Source organism: Trichosurus vulpecula, chromosome 5, assembly GCF_011100635.1.
Source record: "Trichosurus vulpecula isolate mTriVul1 chromosome 5, mTriVul1.pri, whole genome shotgun sequence".
Classification (NCBI taxonomy): domain Eukaryota; kingdom Metazoa; phylum Chordata; class Mammalia; order Diprotodontia; family Phalangeridae; genus Trichosurus; species Trichosurus vulpecula.
In genome coordinates this window covers 221756310-221782782 of record NC_050577.1, presented here as the reverse complement: position 1 = coordinate 221782782, position 26473 = coordinate 221756310, and the positions used below count along the sequence as shown (strand labels likewise).

General features: G+C 38.2%; 1 protein-coding gene across 1 annotated transcript in view; it reads right to left on the bottom strand.

The window, feature by feature from the left end:
- Positions 1 to 26473, bottom strand: part of EEA1 (early endosome antigen 1) — a 127908-nt gene that overhangs the window by 17776 nt on the left and 83659 nt on the right. Inside the window, exons 14-22 of the mRNA XM_036761429.1 lie at positions 26194 to 26397; positions 23733 to 23933; positions 18690 to 18803; positions 17351 to 17506; positions 15002 to 15141; positions 12748 to 13078; positions 9572 to 9667; positions 9137 to 9331; positions 3768 to 3950 (exon numbers count right to left, since the gene is read on the bottom strand). Coding sequence (XP_036617324.1) covers positions 3768 to 3950; positions 9137 to 9331; positions 9572 to 9667; positions 12748 to 13078; positions 15002 to 15141; positions 17351 to 17506; positions 18690 to 18803; positions 23733 to 23933; positions 26194 to 26397 — 1620 coding nt within the window. The remainder of the gene's footprint in view (positions 1 to 3767; positions 3951 to 9136; positions 9332 to 9571; positions 9668 to 12747; positions 13079 to 15001; positions 15142 to 17350; positions 17507 to 18689; positions 18804 to 23732; positions 23934 to 26193; positions 26398 to 26473) is intronic.

Below are 26473 nucleotides of genomic sequence, written 5' to 3'. Positions count from 1 at the left end.
GGCTGGCCCTAACACAAGACACACAAGCCAACACTGAGCCATACTTGAAACATTCCTGGGTTGGCAAGGCCTGCCACAGCCTTCCAGAAATCAGGACCACCCGGGGAAAGGACTTCAGTCAAGGTTTACTATTCTTGTCTGGCATCCTACATAAAGTGTTCCTTATCAGATGAGGCACCTGCATCAGTAAGTTCCATCCCTGATCTTTTTTTCAAACTACAGCATTTCTGGTCTGTGATTCCTATTTGAGTCCCATATAACTTGTACTACGCATTTGGGGAAGTAACTCACAAAATCCTCCTCCAGGGCCTCGTCATGCTTTTCAAAGCTATGGCAACAAAACAGGATCTCAAGCAGGTTCTTCCAAACTGGCAATGATTTGAACATAGTCCTGGCAACGTTTCCAAGGATGGTCACAGCCAGGGTTAGAGAAGCTCACACTCACAGGTTGCCACCTGATGAATTATTTGGCCATGGTAAAAAATAAGACAAAATAAAACAAATACAAAATGGCCCTTAGAACTGGGTAGCCCTTTCCAAGGGTGCATGGATGGTAGCAAAATGGAGGAAGGGGGAGCCAAGGGTGCTAAGAATCACAGTTTTTAGATTAGCCACAAATATTAACTTAACCATCGGTACTTTTAAAGGCAGGGAGAGTTCAGTGATCAAGGAGCAAACATGTTACTCAAAGAACTGAATTATGACAATCTTAACATTTACAACATAAACAAAATCAGAAGACAAAAGTTGCTGCTAAACAGAAGGATAGTTTGCAGATTATTCTTGACAAAGGCAAATATTATAGTGGAAATGACGTGGGACAAGAGAAAGAACACTGGCTCCGGAGCTCAAGGACCTGGGTTCAACTCCTGAGCCTTACTACCTCTGTGGCCTTGAACAAGTCACTGAACCTCCCTAGGCATCAGATTCAATATATGTAAAATAAAGAAGCTGGACTAGATGGCTTTTGAGGCCCATTCCAGCTCTGGTGCTATGAGCCTAGGACATACTGAAGTTGATTTTAAAATTGTCCAAGGGTAACAAGAAACACTCCATGGGACATTTTGTCAGTTCACATTGAAGGGTTTCAAGATAAGATTTTCCGAGAATATCTGTGTGAATATTATGAACTAACATTTGTTGCAGAGGAAGAGGTAGAGAAATTCTAAAAAGAACATGACAAGAGTATCCAAATTAAATCAGTTAATTATCAGTGATTTCGATGTAAAGGTGAGCACAGAGAAAGTGACGAAAAATATGTTGGAAAACTTTGCTCAGGAGAGTAAGAAATGAGAGGTCAAAGGCTAGTATACTCTCGTACCTGTGAATCATAAATATTTTCTTTGAGAAGGGAATTATAAGATCCTGAACACAGCGGACACCAAATAACATCATAAAAAAATTTGCCTGATTACATTTCAATAGAAAAAATAACTGGACCTGCATGGGGAGAGTGAGGCAAGTCACCCACCTATCAACAATATCCAAAGTGTAAAAATATGGCATAGACTGTCTAGATTCTTAGTATTGCAATAATCCATTCATCAAACAATATCTAAGGACGATAATCTTGGTGTGGATGGCTAATAAAACTAAATTTCCCGGCATAAATCATAGCAGCCAAACTGGTTCATCTCATTATTCCAAATGTACAATAATTTCACTAGTTACCCTATATACCTTTCAAGGCTTATTCAACATCAAGAGTTCAGCTAAATCAGTTTTCGTGCTGTTCCTCACACACAACATAGTCTTTTTTATTTCTAGGCCTTTGTACTGGTTGTCCCCCATGCCAGGAATGCCCTTCCTCCTCTGCCTCTTAGAATCCTTTCATTTCCTCCAAAGCTCAGCTCAGATGCCACCTCCTACAGAACACCTTTTTTGACCCTTCCAGCTACTAGTACCAACTATCTCTCTAAAATTACACTGAACTTCTCTGTATATAATTATAGGTGTACGAGTCCTCTCGGGGACTATTTCATTGTCTCTGTATCCCCAGTACTTGACAAATGGTAGGTGCTTAAGTTACTAGTGGCTACCATACACATCAAATTTGTTTCTGTAGTATATATTTCCAATTACTATTTTAGTGCTAATTGCCCTATCCTAAATTGTCAAGCAATGTGAAAACTGTACATATCTTAAGACCACCTATCAATTGGCAAGTGGCTCTTAAACAACAACAACAAAAAAAATCAATGTCAATTCCTATAGATTTGAATGTCAGACTTCTATCAGAGGTTCAATATCTCTGGTAAATATTTTCCCCCAATTTGTATCTTTTCTTCTAATTATATTGAGTTCATTTTTGTAAAAGCTTAATTTTATATAACTGAGAATCTTTTATGTTTTATTTCTTTTGTTATTAACGTGACTAATTATGTTTAGAGGTTTTCTAATGTTGAACTATCCTTGCATTTGTATTTCCTAGTAAGGTCTATAATCATGTAAGATTTTCACCTAAAAACCACACAGGATCTTGCAAATGATCACGTTTCATAACAGAACTGCAAACAGTAGCTTTAATAAATGTATTTGCTAATGAATATTTCCTAAAGACTAAATTTAATCAGCGCTAATTATATATAACACAGGATTTATTTGTATATACTTCTATTACAACACTATTTTTCCAGTATTATAATGACTTTTGTGTTTGCATTCTTCCATACTAAATTCTAAGTGTCTTGAGGGAGATGCCTATATCATAGTTGCTTTATCTCTCCTCTTGCATTTGACTCAAACATTGTTAAATGAATTGATATGCAGTTACAAGAAAAAATACTTAAAATTTTTTTCAAAATTTAAACATGTTTCTACTCATATAAGTACTCAAGCTCTTCTACTTGTACAACCTTCTCTTCCAAATTTTCCTTATTTGTCAAAGGAACCACTATTCTTTCAGTCGCCCAGGTTCAGAACTTTGAAATGATCCTTGACTTTTCATTCTTCCACATTCTCTTCCTATGTGGAATCAGTTGTCAAGCTTTGTAGATTCTCCCTCCTTAACATCTGTCCTACTCATTGCCTCCTTTCCCCTCACAGGGTAGCAGCTAGTTCAGTGCTTCAAGACCTTCCATCTGGATTACTACAATGCCCTCCTAAAAGAGTCCCTAGAATTCTCTCTATCCTCTCCCCTCCCCAATCACACCTCCACTACCTGCCAAAGATATGTTCCTCAAGTACAAACAAGTCTGACCATGTCCCTCCCCAGTGCAAAAGGCTCCAGTAGCTCTCTGTTGCCTCTAGGAAAAATGATAAAATCCCATTTGGTCATTTAAAATGAGTTCTAGCCTATCTTTGCAGGTTTCTTTATATGTTACTCAACTCCACATTCTAACCACTAGTCAGCCCTCTCTTCGTCATTCACAAAGGTCCTTCCTTCCATCTCTGGGCCTTTGTATATGTCTGAAATATGCTCCCTCTTCAAATCTCCTTTTTGGAATCCCTAGCTTCCTTCAGAGATCAGTTCAAGTGCTGCCTCCTACAGGAAGCCCTTCCCCATCCCCCCAACTGTCATCCCTCCAACCCCCCAAAAACATACACACCCAACCTATGTACATACGTATTTTATATCTGCATTGTATCTATTTTGTATTTCACTATATATGTACATGTTGCTTCCCTCAACAGAACGTCAGCTCCTTGATGTCAGGGAGTACTGTGTGCTTACTCTCATTGCCCGGCACAGGGTAAGGTGCTTAATACATAAATGCTAATTTACCGAACAAACGCCTATTGAATTCATGTCACAGAGCTCACCATACCTTGAGATCCTGTCTTGTTGCCAGCAGCTCAGATTCTTTCCCGTAGAAGTCAGACTGAAGCTGTTTAAGGTTTTCCTGACTCTTTTCATAAGTGTTCTGTAACACTGAAAGTTTGTCTCTCTCGGCTGCAAGGTCCTGGGATGACAGCATTATCTGCTGCTGTAGTTTATTCTCAAGCTCTGTCTGAAACACACAAACAGTGGCTTAACAATTACAAGTCAGAAAAGTAGCAACAAAACTGTACAACAAGAAGTTGAATTTATTTGGGCATTAATTTGTACCCTGGTCCATTGAGAGTGATATGAGAAAATGCCAGGCTGTATATAGCTTTGTGTTCTAAAATTCTATTTCTTTTGAAAAAGAATTTAAGTTTGGACCATAATCTTATTGCAGTGATTAAAAAAAAACTACAAAAAAAGCTGTTTTCCTACTTAATTTTTAACAGTGATTAACAAAGATATAAAAAATAAAAAAAAAACAAAAAATCTAGTCAAACAATTAACTATATTTTATGTACTACATAATTTGAAAGAGTACTGCCTCTAAAGACCCCAAGTTTAAAATATCCCCTTTAAACTTACTTCTGTGCCCTGGGCAAATTGCTCTACCATCTCTAGACCTGAATTTCCTCATCTGTAAAGATCACTGGCCAGCTAGGATTCTGAGTGGTCCAAGAAGGTGACTTATGATTAAGATGCAGAGACTAGTCTCCTATGAAAGACTAATAAAATTATCTCTGCTACAGAGCAGAAACTAGAGCTAATTTGGAATAATGTTGTAGGCCCAAGTATGGAAAATGTTATTCTGGATTTTTTTTTTTAGGAAGTACCTTCAAATGGACTATGCTTAAACCAGGAGTTTTTAACTTTTTTTGTCTCAAGATATACCCTTTTCACAGTCTGATGAAGCCTTTGGGTCCCTTCTCAGAATGTCTTTAAATGCATAAAATAAAATACATGTGAGTATAAAGAAAACCAAAGGTTAATGAAAATAAAGATGCAATTTTTTTTCCATTTAAGTTCATAGATGCCCTGAAATCTATTCATGGACCCCATGAATTAAGAGCTCCTGGCTTAAACCATCTCAGACAAATGACCACTTAGCCATAGGCTCTTACACAACCTCCCTCGGTAACTCCCCCCTCATGGATTTCTTGGATGGAACCTGACTCACTCATGCTGTACTTTTTAGCTTTGTTTTCTTTTTATATGGTAATTAGAGGAGTTATAGATCAGTTACCATTACCACCTTCCTGTAAGAGATTTTCATGTATTTGGAAACTATTGCTAGATTGTGGTTTGGAATTAATTCCGCTCACCATGCCTTTGACTTTTTTTCTTTGGCCTTGTTGTCCTTCACTCCCAAGTTCTCTATATGAAGACTCCAAAACTGAACCATCAAGAGAGAACAGACACTAACCAGTGAAGATCATAAAGAATGATGGCATTACCTCATAGTTCCTGCATTCTATACTTCTTTTTACATATTAGAAGGTTGTTCATTTAAAAAATTTGGACCCATATTTCTGACATACCATTGGCTTGTTATTCCTTGTATTTTGAAATATTTTTATATAAAGCTTATATTTCTCCCCAAAGTATATCTACCACTCTATACTTGACTATACTCTATACCTATCATTCCCATCTATGTGTCTAGCCTCTTTTCTAATTTGCCAAGGTCATTTTAAATTTGATTTCTTTATGTAAAGGCTAGCTATTCCCCTGCCCCTGTCAGAGTCGTCTATAATAAGGTTAGTAAACATGCTATTTGTTCCATCACACAGTTCACTGATGAAAATGTGAGCTAACAGAAAGAAATATTCTCGTGAATCTAAAAATCCTGGACTAGACTAGCTAGTACAAGATTACACCCATTAGCCAAAGTTTTAAAAGAAATATCTGAAAGTTATTAACCTCAAAAAAAGACTAATAAAAATAATTTTGTCTTTCTTGCATATAATAAGTAGAGCTATAGTACTTGAAGGGGGAAAAATCTATGGAACTGTTTGTACTAGATTTTTTAGACTGCGATTCAAAAATAAGATTTCAAAACCTAAATGAAAACATAGTTTTATAAGTATATTTTGTCTTTTGTCATTGTTCACATTTATACTATAAATAATAGTTTTATTTTGACCCCATGCCACTGAATTCTTAATACATAAAACACTGTATCTGCTTTTAAATAGCAGTAATATTAATTCAGTATCTTCCTTAAAGATTTAAGTATTCAAGCAAAAATAAAAATAGCTACATCACTAGACAGGGAGAAAAGCATGTTTTTCAATTAAGAAAAGATCCCAAATAAATCTCTCCTTTATGATGAAGATGACTCTCAGTCCATATAAACATTAGAGTATACAGAAGAACAAAAAGGAGAAAAAAAAAAGCCTGCAGTGGTACCTAGAAATCAATTTAAAACAGATCACAAAATGAATGTTCCTTATGGTTACACTTAAAATAGAAAACAAAAGTTTCTTCTAATTATATGAAACTTGACACTTCTGACATTTCTAAATGTTACTTAATTTATGGGCCTAATTTTTGACATTTCCACTCAAAATAATGCTTTCCTAAAAATTCTCAATTCATTGTCTAACATACTAGGATTATCTAATCTTGCTTTAGATGGAATTAAATTCAATGAAAAACCTATTGCTGTGTGCAAAGAATTATGGCAAGAGAAAAGGTCAAATAAGAAACAATCCTTGCTCTGTATGGGTTTAAATGTAGTCCAGAAAAGATGGAAGGAATGTAAACAAGAACAAAGGGCTTTATGATAAACATGCAAGTACAATGGAGAAGAAGATCAATGCTAGCTAGGATTGGTGGCTGGAGAAGCCTTTGTAGGGGTCAGTAGTATTTAGCCAGGAAGGATAAGGAGAATTTCAAAAGGCAAACATGGAGAAGCGTATGCTCCAGGCACAACAAAGGTAGGAAGGTGAGAAGATAGGAGATGAGGAGAAATGGATATAGGGAGGCAGATGCATTGAAGAGCAAGTAGCCCATTCTGGCTGGAGGGTAGCTGAAGGAGGCTGAAAGCACAATGGAGAGGAGCTTGAATGCCAAACTAAGGAGCTTAGACTTTATTCTACTAGCAATGGAAAGTCATTACAATGTCTGAACAGGAAAAGAACTTGAGCAGAACTGTGCAGAAGGCAGATTACTTTGCATGAGTGAGTAAGATGGACTGAAGGAGGGGAGAGACTGAAGTGGAAAAATCAGCTAGAAAACTGTAACAATTGTTTAGGTGCGAGGTAACAAGGGACTGAACTGAGATGGTGGTAGTGGAAATAAAGGGGATGAATTCAAGAAATACTGTGAAAGTAAACTCAATAGGACTTGATAGATTATATATGGGACACAAAGGAAGGAGAGGTAACTAAGATGTTCCTAAATTTCAAGTATAGATGCCTAGAAAACATAGTGGTACTAGTAACATTAAAGAGGTCAGAAGGAAAAGCAGGTTTGGGTAGGAAAATAAAGAGTCTGGTTAAGATTAAGAAGAAAGCCCTACTCTGGAGATAGATACACAAGAAAGGAATAACTAAATCTATAGGGATGGATGTGATTATCAGGGTAGAGAAAAAAGAGGCTCAAGTATTAACTTTGGGGAATGCCTACAATAAAGGAATGAGAAGAGGAGCCATGGAAGAGGGCAGGGAAGACAGCCGGAGAGGTAGAAGAGGGTGGAGCAGCTACAAAAACCAAGAAAAAGAGAGTCCAGATTTGGTGACGAGGTTGTCTGATGACCATAAAGAAGAGCTTCAGTGGAGCAGAAGAAGAGGAAAGATTATGAGGGATGAAGGAGTGAATGAGGGGTGACAAAGTGGAGGAAGTGAGTTTAAACTGCTCGTCCCAGAAGGCTGAAAGTAATAGAAAGCAGAGAGAGATAAAGGGGCAGCAGGGGCAGAAGGTGAGTTGTTGGGTGTTTTTAACAAAGGGTTTACCTGAGTGTGTTTGAAGGAGGAAAGGAAAGATCGGTGAAGAGAGAGATACTGAAAATACAAGAGAGGTATGGGGATTATTGGTACTGTTGTGTCTTGTTTTGTTTTTTGTTTTGAAGAGGGACATGACATCAGGAAGATGACATGACTTGCAGTTGACTCAGAGGGAGGGCTGTGCAAGGTCACCAGCTTCACTTTCTCCTCCAGAGCCATCTGGGTCCAGTGGCCTGATATTCACCAGGACGACTAGAGATGGAAAGTCCCCAGTGGACTAAATAACAAGGGGGGGGAATTATCTTTGGCAAAAAAAGAAAGCCACCTCTCCTTCTAAGATAGGAGTCGGGAAAAGAATAGAAAAACAAAGAGGTTTGAGGAACACAGGAGGGAAGTTGAGGGAATTCACACCTGATGGACTCTCTCTCCTCAGTAAAGAAGTCAAGTATATCTGCCAAAAGTAAGGAGGGTTGGAAATGGTTTGGGAACTCGAGGAGAATGGAAAAGGTCTTAGACAGTCAGTCACCTTTAGATGCAACAGGGAATCAATAAGAAATAAAGAATTAATTGAGCAGCAATAAAGATGAAGTTAAATAACATGAATTTGTCACAGACTTCATCAACATAGCTTCGTGACTTTTTTTAGTTATAATCAACTACAGAGGGGTGTGAGCTGAGAGAGCACATGGTGAAGGCAGCACTGAAGTTACCTATTGATTAGGGGAAGTTAAAAGACTGAAGATTCCACTATGAAAACAAAAGATGGATTCAATTAAGAGTGAGATGGACAAAGGAACAAGAGGACGCTGTGATAAAACCAATTTCAGAATTTGTGAGGTAATGCTACTTTACTACTACTACTACTACTAATAATAATAATAATAAAAATAACTAACTTAAAGCACCTACAATGTGCCAGGCACTGACTGTGTTAAACGCTTTACAATTATAATCTCATTGGATCCTTACAACCACTCAGGAGGGTAGGTGCTGTTCTTAACCCCATTTTACAGATGAGGAAACTCAGGCAAACAGAAGTTAAATGACTCGCCCAAGGTCACACAGCTAGTACATTTCTGAGGCTGGATTGGAACTCAGGCCTTCTCAACTCCAGGCCTGGCACTCTATCCACTGCCTCATCTAGCTGGTGCAAAAGGGTGACAGTTATATAAAAGGTAAAAAAAGAATGTATGCAAGCTAATTATACTTCTTGACTTCAAAAAAGACAAAGTGATTCCAAAATCATATTTAATGTATTTCCATACTAAAATATTTGCTGCAATGTTCAAACTTTCTATAATTTTAATGTTGAAAACTTTCTTATCACATACGAACCACTCACTGATGAGGAAATCATTAATTTGCTTACTTTATCATGCTAAACCCTGCATTATTTTACACGAGGGGCAAATGAACAGTGTCAGACCTTCTGGGAAAGTGTAGTTTTTATTTCTTCTTGAAGGTCTTCAGTCTGCTTCTTCCTCTGCTCAAGTAACTGCTTTAGTGAATTTAGTTTCCCATGAAGTTGCTGTTCCTCTTTTTCCTTCTCTTTTGAATCATTCTGGACATGTAAGACTTGTTCCTTTGCAGAACTGGGGTGCAACTTCAACTGCTGAGTAGCCTAGGAAAGGAAGAAAAGTATCAGCAGCTTTATCCAGTGGTCCAGGAACATTCTGCCCAGTTACTGAGGTACATGACATTTATCACAGTAACACATACATGACACTTTCGTTCACTATCTTTCAAACTGAACAAGTCGTCCTGTGTCCTAAGCTCCTCTGCTGAAAATAATATGGAAACGTAAAGGCTTTATTTACATCTTTTTATAATTCTTACCATCACAGGAAGAAGAAAATCTTACCTCCTTCTCCTTTTCAAGTAACTTCTTCGATTCCTTCTTTTCCTTAATGGCACATTCAGTCTGTACTTGATGTTTCAGTTCCTTGCAAATTTTTTCCTGTAAGAGTTAAACAAGATTATCCAAGGAGCATTTTTTAATAAAAAATTCAGGTATTCTATGAATATTTCAAGATATATACTGGGCCATGATGAGAATCATTAAACTATCCCACCATTTCCACCATTCAAAGGGTCATAACCCCCCCTACACACACACCCATACACCCCCACGTGCACATGTACACACAAACACCAACACACACGGACATGTACATACACACACATGCACATACATGCATGTACACACACACAATAGGGTATAAAGAACAACCTGTCTTGCAATGAAAAGGAAAACCGAATAACAGAGGTAGCATTTACATAGCACTTCAAGGTTTGCAAAGCACTTTACAGGATCCCTGAGAGCCTCAGTGAGTGGCCTATCCACTCTGCCTAACTACCTCACTGAAACATGGACTAGGTAGGATTTAGAGTTGGAATGGATCTTGGAGGTCATTTAGTCCACTCCCTTCATTTTATAGATACAGAAATTGAGACTCAGAGAAGGGGAGTGACCCATGTGTGGTCCTATGTATAGTGTGGCACGAGCCACAGTCTCTGAGTCCAATTCCAGAGATTCTTCGGTATATACAAACACACGGCCTTCTGGATGAAGGAGATTGTGTGAAAGAATTCTGGAAAAGGAGGTTGGATCCAGACTATAAAGTTTGCATTTTACCCTAAAGGTAAAAGAAGCTACTTAAGTTTTTTGAGCAAAGGAGTACCATGATCAGGCCTGAACCTTGGGAAGGTTATTTTGGCAACTGGACCTGCAGGTTGGAGACCCCTTAGGAGGCTCTCAGAGGCAAACGGTGACTCAGACTTGAACTAGGATGGTGACCATGGGTGAAGAGGAGATGAATGTGAAATATGGTATGGAGGTATAATCAAGGAAAGATGGCAAATGACTGGATATGGAATGTAGGAGAGAAGGAAGAGCCAAAGCTATAGGCCTGCTGAGGTCAGGGGTAGGAGGGACCAGAGGGGAGACTGGCACTTAAGGTGAAAGTTTGGAACAGCTCCTGTGGCCAGTATGATGGCAACTCAATCAGGGAAGAATAACAGAACTGCCATGCAGCAGGGAGGGTCAGCAGAGATGACAGAATAGTGGTCCAGCAGACACAGTTCCAGAGACTCCCTCCAAAAGCCTTCTGGCAGCTCTGGAGTAGGAAAAGATTTTGAGAGTTGAAGACTGACAGGGTATGAATGGTGGTAGGGCAGAAAAGCAAGAGAGTAGAAGGTGAAAGCAACCTACAAGACAACTTACTCATCTAGGGAGTCAAACTAGGGAGGAAAAAGTGGCACCCAAACAATGGTTGCTGGACTGGAAGAAGGGTCCAAGATTGTGAGGAACTGAGGTTGCAATGGTATGAAAAACAGATTTAGGAAGAGAGGGGCAGGGGACGAGAGAGAAAATGAGAGACTATGGTAAAAGAGTGAGCTGGGATAGACCATAATGTCTGCAGAGGAAGCTGAGGCTGGTGGCTCCCCTTTGGTGAAGGAATTCTGAGCAAGAGGCCAAGCTGATCAAGTGTCTTTACTAAGTGAGCCTTGGGTGCCGGGGGCCACCACGCTGCATAAGGAGGGCTGACCTGGCCCATGTCAAAAACAGAGCAGGCCAAAGCTCCTGGGTCAATCAGTAGTGGGGCTGGGTCTCTGAGTGGCTGCTATACTTCCAGCCAGGGTGAGGCAAGGAGACCCAGTGTCAAAAGAACAGAAAAAAATCAAGACTATGGTAAGACAGGGTAATTTCAGAGTTCAAGATCATGGAAAATCTAACAGTTTCAGGCAAAAATGAGATCTAAGATTCTAACATTCCTGCAGGTAGCTAAGGAAGAGCAAGGCCAGATGACCATTTTAGGGCTATTTTACAGAGGAATGTCTTGTTGAGGTACTGGCTGGCTTAGGTGGTCTCTGAAGGAGGGCAGAGAACAAGGGGCCAAACCTGGAAGAGCTTGTTTAAAAGTTTGTGCCATTTCTCTGTCCGTCTTAGATTCAAGACAGAGTTCATGGCACCTCCAAGATTATTCCTTAAAAAGAACATGTTTTATTTTATTGCTTTACTTGGCATCTGTAATTCAAAGAATGCTGAAGATCTTAGAGATAATCTAGAACAAACCTCTCATTTCTGAGATAAGGAAAACAAGGCAGATAAAGGAAAGGACTTGGCAAAGGTCACAGAGGTAAGTAGCAGAGCCCATTCTTGAAATCAGGACAAGGGCTCTTTTTAAATAACCAAAATACAGAAAAAAGGAACTAGATGAGGTTTCAAAGGGTCATCTGATCTAATTTCTTAATTCAATCAGGGCCCTGGATATATATGCCTTCAGAATCAAAGGATTTTAAGAGTTGGAAGGGACCTTACAGCTGTCCTCTAGTCCAGTCATGTCAACTGAAACAGAAATGAACAGAAGCATATTGACTTTAGAAACCGCAAATTAACATAATCTATTTTGTACTACATTTTTATTTATTTTGTTAAATATTTCCTAATTATATTTTAATCTGGTTCTGTCATACTGGGAGGTTTTGCTCTTTCCCAGCTGAAAGTTTGATACCTCTGATCTAGTCCATCCCACATTTTACAAATGAGGAAACTGAGTCAGGAAGGTTAACCAATTTGCCTGAGGTCACAATGCTAAGGAGCAGTACTAAAATTTGAACCCAGGCTTTTGTTACCAAATGCAATCCTTTTCCCAAATAGAAAGTGCTTCCTACCTGCTTTTGCAAAAAATGGTTGTCTATTCAAGTCTTAAAATTTTATTTTCTGGATATGAAATTGTATAATCATTTCCCAATTTGTTTTATTTACATCCAATCTAAATGTTCCCTGCTTTTATTTGGATCTATTTTATCTTATGTGGTTCTCATACATAGAAAACGATTCGTCATCACCCCCTCATAAAAATCCTTCAAAGAAAACAATTAAGTTTCTTCCACGCCCTGTACCACTGGTCCTCAAAAGGGAGTTAAATGAAAATGCAAAAGAATACAATAAGTTACTGAATAAAGACTTTAAAATAATTACACAAAATGTAAAATAAGCATGATTTCCCAGAAAAGTAAACAAGCATAACTAACCAATTCTGCTGAAGCTGTTTTTCCACTCTGCTTTTCCTTTTCTAATTCATTCTTTGAGTCTTTCAAAGACTCTGAGGTTTTCGCTAATTTGTCTTTGGTTGTAGAAAGTTCCTTTACTAGACGGTCTCTCTCCACCTTCACTTGCTGTAAATCTGTCACTGCTGCTTGCATCTTGCCATCCAATTCCTTACGTTGACTCTCTGCATCTTGATGTAATTTCTGAAGCTCTTGCTTAAGGTCAGTTTTTTCTTTCTCATGTTTGGAAAGCACCTGTGTTGCATGTTCAAGGGCATCAGATTTTTTCCGTAGATCCAAATGGGCATTAGAGACGCTAAATGTTTTGTGAAAAAAAGTTTAAAACCTTTAAAAGCCCATATTAGCAGCATACAAATATATTATCCACAATTTTTTTTCTTTTGTAGTCCATAAGTGAAATTAATTTAATGATATGATTTTATAGGATAATAGGACTGGAAGGGACTTAGGAGATCAAATGATCTAAACCCCTTACTTGACAGAGAAGGAACCTGAGATTCAAAGAAGTTACATGACTCACCCCAAATCACAGAGCTAGTGACAGATCCAAGCCTAGGATCCAGGTCTCCTGACATGCAGTCAATGCTCTTTCCATGCACCTGGAAGGGAAATCTCTCCTTCTGCTAGCCCCTAAGCAACATAAGGGGCTTTGCTACTTTCCTTTTTATGGCAAAGCATGAAATACATCATATGAACAAGTTTTGACTATTAATGCAACACCTGAGTTAGCCCAGGCCTACAGAAGTGAAGAAAAAGTATTTTCTTTCTGGAGTGGGGTAGGAAAAAGTATTTGCCAACAAATTGTTCTAGAACCAAGAAGCAACTCTGGAATATTATCACATTTACTCTCTCTGTAACTTAATGAGTTTTTAAAGATTCTTTGCCAATAGAAGAATAAATGTGTGACATTTTCAACATCTCATAAACTATATGACATGAACTAGGTAGATTAAAACTAGGCTAGTTCAGCAATGGAAAACTGCTAAATTTTCTAGGAAAGAAATATTCATACATACTTGGCTACTTGGTTAATATCACTTAGAGCCCACATAAAGGGCCACAGCAGAGGGGGAACAGACTTCTACCTCATCAACGTGTTCTTTTGGGGATTTCTTTCTTTCATGGATGAGACAGCCACTGAGCTCCCTTGCAGCAATTCTCAAATTCCACAACTGTGTGTGTGTGTGTGTGTGTGTGTGTGTGTACATGCATGTGTATGCACTGCATTTTCAGTGTGCTTTATGATCATTATAAATTCTAAAACATTTCAATAAAGAATATTCTCATTATGATGAAAGATGTATAAGCAAGATGCTTAAGGCTAACAGAACTTAAAATTTTCTATCTTTTGATCCTTTGGATCACATCACTACCACTCCTTTTCCTTCTCTCATGAAGATTTTAGAAAAATAAAGAAGCTGAGCACGTGGAAGATTAGAAATGGTAAAATACTAAATTTCACTAATGATAAAGTAGATCTCAAAGTTAGTAACAGGGTTTAAGGCCATTATACCCCTACAACCAAAATAGTTTTTAATAAAATAGTTACTAAATCGTTTGCTAAAATAGTTAGAATGCCTCCCAAGCCACCCTGAAGAGTCACGGTCAGGTGTTTCCTTTGCATGCCCCTTAAATTTTCCCCAGATTATCCATGGCCCTAACCCCAGGAATAGAGCAGCAGCAACCAAAGTGACTGGAACAGAACCATGAGCTGTGAGACTGTGCCAAGCACAGGGTTTCTAGGGAGAGCCAGGGCGTCCCTTTGTGTCCTCTATGAATGCCAGGTCAGCCATTACTCACAGCAGTTTGGGCTGCTGCCAAGAGAAGACTCCCTGCCCCACTGGCTTACTTGTGTACCCCTCCCTGGGGCTGTGGCCCCAAGCAGTCCCCTCTTTTGTTAATTCCACACGGTCTTACTAAAATTTGTGAGTAATTGTGGGCAACTGCTTTACCCCAGGCACCTAGACAGATGACAAAAAACCAAACCAAACCCATGTCACATGATCCAATTGATATTTTTCTTACCCTGCCCAAAAAAAGCAAAATGGCTCTACTGGATTGTGATAGGTTTAATTTCGATTTCATATGAACATTTCCATACATGGATTCAACACATTTAATGTAAACATTTAATAAATATGAAATAATGTCAACAACACGAAACCTTTGTGGAAATAGCAAAATAGACAATATCCACTTTGAAAATATGTTGGCTTACACTTCTCTCTCAGCTTCCAGCTGTTGACTCAGCTCTGCAGCTCGGAGATTTAGCTCAGCATTCTGTTGCCTTTGCTCTTGTAGATCATGTAAAATCTGTTCCTTACTTGCTTTAGCTTCAAGAATATCAGCCTCCAGTTTCTATGAAACAAAAAAATTCAACTTTACTGGGCACTTTAGTCTAATTAATTGAGAATCTCCTATTACATAGAGTCCACATTATTCCACTTTTGTTTTCTTGGGCCAGTCTTCAAAAACAACCATGAAATACTCCTTTAAATTATAAGAAAAAAAAATTCTGAATAGGAATTCTAAACAATAGGAAAAAAATTTACATGCCACTTTTGTGTGTGTGTGAAAGTGAGTAGGTCTGTGATGTCATCAGTGTGGAGAACTCCTGGTGCTAAAAAATCCCTCCACTGATGCAGGTCCTCAATCATTCTTAGAGAACAGCCTGAGCACCATGAGAGTCAGGGATCTGTCCACAGCCAGAACATGTCAGGGGCAGAATTTAAACTGGTATCTTTCTGACTCCACTTTACCATGCTGCCTTTTCGGTAGAAATCAAAAAATTCAAAGCCAAAGAAGAAATGAAATTCCAAATTTATAATTAGAGAAATATTATCCTTCAGAATGAACAAATGACATTTTCAGTTTAATTATTCATGCCTGAAATTATGTCATCTATTCTAATTACTGTAGTGATTTAGTCTGATTGAACTATTTACAAGATGTTATTATTGAAAAATTCCGTTCTTTCTGCATACAGCACAAGAAATACACATAAGACCACTTACAGTACTGTTTGAATAACTAGACACATTTTAACACAGTTCTGTACTTGCTAAATACAACAGATAACTTTGACGTGTGCACATACACACATGCACACACACACAGTGTCCAAAAAGTCTTAGTGCAGTTTTAACAGCTCAAACTATTACTAGTGTTTAATAGCTTAAAATTGCAGTAAAGCTTTTGGATTACCTTGTGTATCATTATGTTTAAAACATTCAGAAAAGAAAAAATTTCTCAAACTATTTTATACAACTGAATTTAATTCTTAAAAAATTGGCAATAAAAAGCACTAGCATATTTCCTAGGATTATTAACTGTACCTCATTGGACTCTGGAGAGCCTGCTGGTGAGGTTACAATCTCCCAGAATCTCAAGGTTATGAGGAACATTTTTTTCCCAAGCATGACTCACACAGGAATTTCTTTTCTCTAAGTACTTAAACAGCCTCTACCTGACGCCCCGAGTGACAGGGTTCTTATTACCTTCTGACAAAGCCCATTCTCTTTACTTTGGGACAGCTCTTGTCGAGAAGATTTTTTTTAAAAAATACACAACTTTTTTGCAACTTCCACCTAACTTAGCCCTCCAAAACCAAACAGAACAAGTGTAACCACTCTCCCAAATGGCAGCCCCAGGACTTTTCAGCATCCTTAGTTGGGTCACACATGACTTCTAGTTTCCTCACCATACAGGTTACCTTCTTTTAAAGCAGTCCTAGTGTGATGTCCTTCCTAAAAAAAATGAAACCCAGAACTGAATACAGCAGCTACTTGATACAACTGAATCAATGGGTTTTTATTCACTCCTCTGAAGACATGCCCAGTCCAAAGCAGAGAATCCCTAGACTAGACCCCCATTCCCCCTAAAGAGTGGGTTCCTCTAAGGCAGCCCAGGATGCCATTTTCTTTTCTGCTGCAGAATCACACCCTGTTGTTTCATGCTAAGCTTAAAATCAACTCAAATCTTTCTCAAATCAACTGCTGTCTCACTGCACGCTGGCTCTCTTGCATACTTGAGCAGCTTAGTCTTGAGCCCAACTAGAGGACTTTCCATTTATCCATACTCAGTTTTATTTATTATTTGGTCCATTCGTTAATTTAATCTATCAAGATCTGTTGGCCCCTCCAGTCTATATTCTAACATAGTAGCTATCCCTCCCAGCTATCATATGAATATCTAAGCATGGCATCCAAATCAGAACTATAAATGTTGGACAGATAGGTAGGTTTATGGAACACTTCACTGGAGAGCTCTCTATATGCTGACATCAATCACCATAATACACTGATCAAATGGAAGGTTCTGGGACAACTTTGCTACCTGCAGGCTAATCAGAAAATCCCTGTCTTTCTTTGATGATTCTTGAATTTTTAACATCCCAGGGTAATCATTAACAATATCAATTTCCATCATATGAAACTACAGATTAGAATGTGTAGATGATAAGAGGAATTTTATAACAGAAAAAAATTTGGTAAGACAATGCTTCATAGTTGTCTTTTTAAAAAAATTTTACAAATGTACAAATTTTTACAATAGTTTTATCACAAACCTTTACTTGTCCCTCTAGTTCTTCAGCTCTCTGTTCATAAGACAGCTGCTTCTCTTTGAATTCCTTAATGAAGGCTTCCAGCTGAGTGCAGTGCTCTTGCTTATCATGGAGCTGGGCAGTTACTTCATCCAACTGATTGCTGATTTTATTGAACTCCTAAATAAAGAAGAAAATTGAAGAGTTTCAGTCGGGCTAACCTACTTTTGCCTCAAGGTTTAGATTACATAAAAGTAATCAGTGCAATCAAAAATTAGCACTTCCAGGTTCCATGATTTAAGAAGTAGAGGGACATCAACCCATATCAAGGGTGGGGAACCTGTGGCCTCCAGGCCACATGGGGTCCTCTAGGTCCTCAAGTGCTGCCCTTTGAATGAATCCAAACTTCACAGAACAAATCCCCTTAAAAAAGGATTTGTTCTGTAAAACTTGGACTCAGTCAAAAGGCCACACCCAAGGACCTAGAAGGCCATATGTGGCCTGCAGGTTCCCCACCCCCAACCCAGATCATAGCTTTCCTCCTACCCTCTCCATATTTTCATTTTCTCAAGTTACTGTGGCTGTAAAAATGTATAACTGACAATCCTTCTGGTAAGCAGCTTGTGGTCTGTACGCTGAGGAAGTGTTCTACTTTCAATGATTTTCTGATTTTTTAAAAAAAAATGCTTTTCAGGGGAAAATTACTTTAGGAATCACAATGATTAAACTAAGGAGAATAAAATATGTTTTAATATTTTAAGGACATAGGCTTTCTTCAGCATGGATCATAACACCGCTATCTCTTAATGCAGTTTCTCAAAATGTGGTTCAGGGGACTCCTGGGAATCCATGAGGTCAAAATTATTTTCATAATACCAACAGATTTTAATTTCTCATGGTAAATATTTGTATCTATCTATCTATCTATCTAAAAACCTACATAAACAAAAGTTTGGGTGATTAGGGTCAATAATTTTTATGAGTGTAAAGTGTAAAGTGTTGCCTTCATGAATAGACATTATGAGTTGCTGTGGTTGAGGAAAATTTATCATCTGACAATAACCCTCTACAAACTTATAAAGGCTAAAGCTGATCTTCAGACATGTGCTCTTTCACTGCGCACAGGCTAGAAACTTCTCCAGCTGGATGGGCTCCCCTAAATCTCCCACTATGCTGGGAGAGCCTCCAAGCTAGGAGGGTGTGGTGGGGAACTTTAGGGGCATTCATACTTTTTATAACTGTGATTAAATGCTCTGAATCCTCACTAGATGCCAACATGTATGCAGATATAACATGTATCTCTGCCAAATCATCTTTTCAATGTGGATCAGTTTAAGGTATAAGGTCATTTTACTTTCTGTACCTGTTGCTTGTCTTGCAATGCATTCTGAGCTGTGTCCAAGTGATTCTGAAGATCTGCTCTTTGAGCAGTTTTCGCTGCTTCAGCAGAAAGCAATAATTCAGTTTTTGCTTTAATCTGAAATGAAATGAAAAAAATCTAATTTATATTCAGAATAAATCTTGTTACTTCAAAAAAATTTTTCTTTCTTTTTTTATTTAATATTTTTAGTTTTCAACATTGATTTCCACAAGATTTTGAGTTACAAATTTTCTCCCCATTTCTACCCTCCCCCCCACCCTAAGAGGGCATAAACTCTGATTGCCTCATTCCCCAGTCTGCCCTCCCTTCTGTCACCCCACTCCCCTCCCCCATCCCCTTTCCCCTTACTTTCTTGTAGGGCAAGATAGATTTCTATACCCCTTTGCCTGTATATCTTATTTCCTAGTTGCATGTAAAAACAACTTGTTTTTTTAAAACATTTGTTTTTAGAACTTTGAGTTCGAAATTCTCTCCCTTTCTCCCTCCCCACCCACCCTCCTTGAGAAGGCAAGCAATTCAACATAGGCCACACATGTATCATTATGCAAAACACTTCCATAACAGTCATGTTGTAAAAGACTACATTTTCCCTCCATCCTATCCTGTCCCCCTTTATTCACTTTTCTCTCTTGACCCTGTCCCTTTTCAAAAGTCTTTGCTTTTGATTACCTCCTCCCCCAATCTGCCCTCCCTTCTAGTGTCGCCCCGCCCTTCTCCCCTTCTCCCCTACTTTCCTGTAGTGTAAGATACCCAATTGAATGTGTTATTCCTTCCTTAAGTCAAATCCAATGAACGCAAGATTCACTCATTCCCCCTCACCTGCCACCTCTTCCCTTCCATTATAATTGCTTTGTCTTGACACTCTTATGTGAGATAATTTAGCCCGTTCTATCTCTGCCTTTCTCCTCCCAATTCTTGTTTTTATTTTACCTTACATCAATGTATATTACAAACTCTTTTCTGAAGAACTTCTGAGATCATATTGAAAATTATTAGATCAGAATCAAATAAGAAGTCAGAACCTCTCAAAGATCATATTGAAAATGATTAGATCAGAATCAAATAAGAAGTCAGAACCTCTCAATATTACTTAATCTCACATATCAACATATCAGCACAGTCACAATGTTCACACCTTTGGGTCAAATGCAACAAATAACTTGAAACCAAAACTGAGTATCAAAGTTAAGTCATAGTAACATGTTATCTTTAGATTTCCTGGATCTGATGTTGGAAGCACAGCATCTCCCGCCCTTTCAATTCCGTCAGTTTAAAAATATGTACTCCCAAAACAAAGTCAAGGAGATAGAGCACACAGCTGAAAAGTTCAGTACATTTAGAGTGTACCTACTCCTTCCACTTCAAGTCTCCCAGGGAGTCACTGACATGGGCTCTCCCCCAACCAGTGCAGACAGCAATCCAATTATACTCTCTCATCCTGGGTGGTTGTCATCTGAGTCTTTCTGTAAAACTGCCATGGAAGTTCCATCCAATACACTGGCCTCTATTAATGATTCTTTTCACCAGCACTCCTACTACTGCAGTTACTTTTTTCATTTCAACAATGTTTCTATGGTGATTCATCTCCAGGATTTTTTTTTTTTTATAAGGCATCATCTATGAGAAAAAAGGCCCTCAAAAGCTGCTCCCTGAAAAGGAAAGCTGTGGTGCTTTCTAGAGTCTGCCTATTATCAGAAACCAAGGAGCTAAAGCAAACACCAGTGAAGAGATCCCCAGGGACTAGAACTCTGGAATACTAATGCCTCTGAAAGTACGAAATTTCAAAAGAATAAATTTGAACTACTTTGCGCTAGAGTTCGATAATTTAACAAATTTTCCTTTTAGCACTTTCCCCCGTGATAAACAAAAGTTAGAGGGAAAGTATGGAATGGTGGAAAGAGAAAGTCTGCCTCCCAGTCAGAAAGAACTGGGTTTAAGTCCTTCATTTGATACCAGCTTTGTGACCAAGGGCAAGTTGCTTACACTCTCTACTGGCCCCCAGGAACTCTAACACTTGAAGTTACAAACAGACTAGCTGCCAATCTGTATAAGTAATCGAAGGCCCTTAAGACCAAAGAAAAGGTGAGACAAGGGGGAAAAAATCAGGAAACAGAATTTGGAAGAAAAATGCATCAAGTTATCAAGGGAATGAAAAAGAAATACAAGGAGACTGAGTAACTTTCAAACTTTGAATAAGAAAAGTCACAATTTAGAATTTATGAATAAAGGATAAGAAATAAGGGCCTGCACACTAACATGAATATTCATATGGAATAAAAATTATTGAGAAGAATAAAGAGTACATTTATTTTTAGTCTTAAAGTACACAAACAATAAGCTAAAAAATTAAAATCTGAGAAGGATCAAGGGGTTTTAAACATAAATTTTTAAGAAATCTAAATTATTTCACATAAAACCTGATTATCTGCTAACAGAATACAGAACTGTTACATTAAGGAAAATGTACTTACTTGAGAGATACATTATATGACTTAAAAATCTTTAAAATTTACACACTCCAAAACCTGTATTAATAAATGTGTATTAGTTCTAGTGACTTAACCTAATGTCCCATAAAAACACACTTTCATATGCACATTAAAATTTACCTGTGTGTTTAACAATGAAAAAATGGCCACTGGGTACCATGCATGCTAGGTACAGAATCACAGGATGTTAGAGCAGGAAACGCAAAGAGATTATCAAGTTCATACCTGAATTAGCTAGTAATAAGAAATGCTCCTGAGCAAAGCATATTTTGTAAACTAAGTTATTTTCCCAATGACATACTTTACAACTTCATAGTTGTAATCCTTGGAAAGAAAATGTTTTGCATCATGCAGCTGGTTCCTCTAAGGTCCCTTTCAGAAAGCTAAGTACAGGCCTCATAAGTACTGTCATGAGACTATTGGCAGGTCTTCATCTGAATTCTTAGAACAATCGTAAAAAGTCTAACTTTGAATGTGTGCCAAATCAATCAACAAATATTATAAAGTTCCTACTATGTGCCAGACACTATAGTAGGCACTTGGGGGAATACAAAGACAAAAGTGAAATCATCTTTGCCTTCAAATAGCTATGAGTGACTAGCACTTTACATATCTCATTGGTCTTTATGATACCTCTACAGAGCAATTGTTATCTTCATTTTATAGATGAGAAAACTGAGACTCAATGGCTTCAGTGAAAGACACTAATCAAATTTTAGGGCTGGAAGGGACAGAAATCGCCCAGTCTAATCTTCACAGTTTAAGATAAGGAAACTGGGCCCAAAGAGGCAAGTGACCCCCAAAAGCAGGCAATGAAGAGCAGCTGAATCTAGATGGGAGTCAAGTTCTTGCACTCCAAACCCACTGCTCTTCCCATTCCACCACTATGCTGGGAAATGATAATCACAATAGGAAATAAACCATGAAGTGGGTGTAGAACACTAGTCTGTTAGCAAATTGGGGTTTTGGACAGAGAGCTAAAGGCACTTCCCAAAGTGTTGCCTTTAAGGGCCTGCCCTTTAAAAGGATGCATTGCCGTAGCTCCTGCCTTTAGCCACTGCTCTCTTTTACCATTGTTTTAGGCCCTGCCCCTTTTAAATGTTATACTTACCATCCCTGTACAAGGAGAAATTTCTTTTGGGAGTGGCTGGATCTAGGTGACAGTGTCATAGAACGTATGTCAGAGTTCTGATATTAAAAAAAGTAGAGTCATGGGTCTGTTTTTTTCATCATATGCCAATATGCTGGCATTCTGGGAGTGGCCTCCTTCTCCTGTTTCAAGCTTAAAGCAACGGTAAAGTAGCTCCAGGTTTCTCAGCACAGAACGTAAGGAACTGCACTTGGAAGGCTGGCAGCTAACAACACCTTGCTGGATAGGCAACCTGTGACCTGCCGGCTGAGCAGCCTTCAAGGAAAGCTTCAGAAGGAACAGCTGGGAGGGGTGGAGTGTGGGGCAGATAGCTTTCACAGAATGAGCAATCCTTCGATGCAAAAAGAATCACAAACTTCATCTACCTACTTTTAAGTTTGGATTGTCACTGACTTATAATATTCCTATATATGCTGTTCATTATACTGAAAATAACACATGAAAAATATATTGGGAGCAGCAACCACTCACCCTTCTATGGCACATTACTTTTTATAAAGTGATATAGGCAGTCTTGGATCTCTGCATTCTGATATGTTAACTATTTTGCTATTTAACTATGTTGGAATTCTCTATGCAATCCTAGAGAAATAAGCTAAATCAAATCAAAGGTTATACAATTTTCTCCAGGAAACATACACCGAAGAAGCTTCAAAAATGTGTCTCAGTTTCTAAACCTATGCTTAGTGTATTAGGTAAAACCAGCTCTCTTAAATCTCTAGGTATCTTAGAAGTAAATCCAAGGTAAACACATCAAATATTACATTTTCAAGGCCTTTTAAAGAATAAATCTTATTTTAAAAATCTAGAAGCAAAGCCAAGATATAATATAAACCTCTGAAACAGAAACATGATGGAATAAAATCAAACTAAAGGGATTTTTTTTAATCTACTAAATATAACTCGCCTAAAATGAGTCAAAAAAAGGAAGTCTAGCAAAATTACATAGATTTCAGGAGTCTAAAAGGTAGAAATAAGGATTAGAGCAAAGAATTCAGCACTTTCTAGATGACAGCCTTGGTTCTGTTAATTTGGCAGCTCATTCTGAATGGACTCATTCAGCAGGGTATAGGGGAAGGAAAGGACATGCTGGGAGGAAGTGGAGAGTGAGGAGCATTTCATTAAAAAACCTAGTCCATTAGTTTCTAAAGTAATTTAATTTGGCTTCAGTTGTCAATTAGTTAAAAATCAACAAGTGAAAATACATAATAAAGAAGCTGTAATTTAAAATTAATGGACCAAATATATACATTGAAGATCAGTTTCTTCTAGATTCCTGATGAAACTGTGTCGTTACTCAACAAATCAATAAACATTTATTAAGCACTTATTATTCGCTAAACACTGTGCTAAGAACACTAATTAAAAGAAAAGTACAGCTATTACCTGTAAGTCAAGTTGGGAGACCTTCTCCTTACTCTCATTTAGCTGACTGTTCACTTCACTAATGTTGGCTTCTAGGGCAAGAACTCGGTCCTGTGCGGCTCGTAGGTGTGCCTTTTGCTCCTGCACCTGCTCATGCAAATTCTCCTGAGCCTGTTTGTGGCTTTCCGATTGATTTTTCAGCTTCTCCGTGAGTTGAGTTACCTATTATAATAGCAAGACACTGGAATGTTCACTAAAAAGATGACAAGAACTAAACCCCACGCAAAAAAAAACCAACCAATTCTGAACTTAAGAACTAGAAAGGCATTAAGCCAATCTACCTTAACAGTGATAAACTGTGTTAAATTTTAACAAAATTGTTTCTTTTAAACATTCATTTTTTAATTCTGAGCTTCAAATTTTCTCTCTCCCTCTAGCTTCTTCCCCCACTGATGGAGAAGGCAAGCCACATGATATTCCTTACACATGTAAAGTCAAGCAAAACACTTCCATGTTAGCCATGAATTTTAACAAAATTATAAATATTTTAAGATATCCTTAATAAAATACTTATGTGCCCAACATCATTATAATTTTTTAAATGTTCACATCTCAGGAAGATATTTCTTTTCACAGACTTATGCCCAGCAGTTTCACTGCAGAAAAAGTTGTACACAGATTTGAGTCTGAGTTGAACTTCCAACATGTTATTCCAGCAGACAACCAATCTAAAAAAGTCTTCATTTAAAACTGGCAACTGAGGTCATTTGTGAAACTTCAGAAAACAATTAGGGGTACAAATACAGAAAGTTATTAACACTTCATGGCTTAAGAGAAAATAACTCCATCCTATATCAAAATTTATTATATTATCTACTTATCAAATTTGGTTTTGATAAGCAGATCCCCTTCCCCTTAACAGAAGTATCATTTATGAATTCTTTTAAAATAACTCCAACCCCTAGGGGCAGCTAGGTGGCACAATGAGTAGAGCACTAGCCCTGGAGTCAGGAGGACCTGAGTTCAAATCTGGCCTCAGACACCTGACACACTTACTAGCTATGTGTGACCTTGGGCAAGTCACTTAACCCCAGTTGCCCTGCCTTCCCTCCTGCAAAAAAAAAAAAATATCTCCAACCCTAACAAGTTTCCTGGAAGTGCAGAGGTGTATTACATATTTCCATGTTTGTCCTTACCCCCTTAAGTCCACACCACCTCTCACAACCCTGTACCTGACACTCCTCAATTTCTAGGAAAAGTACCACCATTCTACTAGCTACCCCAGTTCTAATTTTAGGCATCTTGGACACCCCCTCAAACCTTAATACTCACACATGCAATCTAAGGCCTCATCAATTCTAATTCTTGAATATCTCTTACATATATCGCTTCCTTCCCATTGCCCCTATCCAATACCCCAGAGGTTAGACACTCACCACCTCTTGTCTCAGATTGGACTCACCATTGTAATAACCTGCCCCCTCCAATTCCTACCATTTACTGCTGCCAGATGAGGCACATATGCTAGCAAAAATGTCACTTACCTGCTTGAAGCTCTCATTTCTTCTCCAAATGCCTACCAATAAAAGCCAAATTCCTTAATCTGGCACTCAAAGCCTCCCACAATTTTGTTCTAATTGTATTTCATCTCTAATCTCTCAAAAGATTTTCACAATATCCTGGGAGGTAGGCAGGACAGGTAATATTGCTATTTTACAGGTGAGGGAGATAAGGTCGCTGGCATTCTGCCCTATGTCATCGTCCTCAAAGTGACCACCATCATAACTGATTCTGTCCAACCACTGTCTGGTCAGCATTCACACTGCAGCCACATTGCCCTATGTGTCTTTCCCCATAGATGCCAGCCTCTCATCGCTGGAATCCCTGCCCCATTTCAACGTCCAATTCCAACGTCACCTCCTACATGAGGTTCTTCCTGATCCTCCAGTTGTTAATGTTTTTGCCTTCTCAGGAATTACTTTCTTTATATCCTGTATTTACTTGCTTGTAAACATGTTGTTTTCTCCCAGTAGAATGTAAGCTCCATAAGAGTAAGGGCTATTTCCTATGTGTTTAATAAATGTTTACTGAATTGACAGACCTTTCTAGATGTGCCTTTCTGTTCAGCAGGACAATCTACTATTCCCTCTACACATAATTGCCTGCTTTCCCACTACACCTCCAGGAGCTGTAATTCTATCTGTCCTGGCTCTTCCATGCAACTTTGCCAAATCCCTTTAACCCCAAATCACACTTCCCTTCTTTGAGTATATTCAATTTATATAGTCCATATATCCAACAAATTAAAAATTTAACATTCCACATACCAACACAAAATACTCAGAAATCTGTTTTAAACAAAAGATATCCACACACAAAAAAAAAAAACCAAGGAAAATGAAATGCAGAAAGTCAATGGAGAAGATTTTTTTAAAGTAGTAATGAGTTGAAAACTGGTAGAAAGCACATGTGAAGATCTTACCTGCTCTTGTAATGTATGGTTTTTCTCTTGTAATTGGTTAAGAACAGCAGTCTCTCCCTCACCAGCTTGAATTTTTGCATAAAGATCTTCTCTCTCTTTTTCAAGTAATGTAATGTTCTCCTTACTCTTCTGTAGCAAGGCTTCAAGATTTTGGATCTTTTGGTCCTTATCTCCAATTTGACGCAATACTTGTTCCAAATCATTCTGGAACAATGGAAAATGGCTTCCTTAAGGACTGAGACCTTAATACATAAAATGCTAGATATCAAATTTCATAACT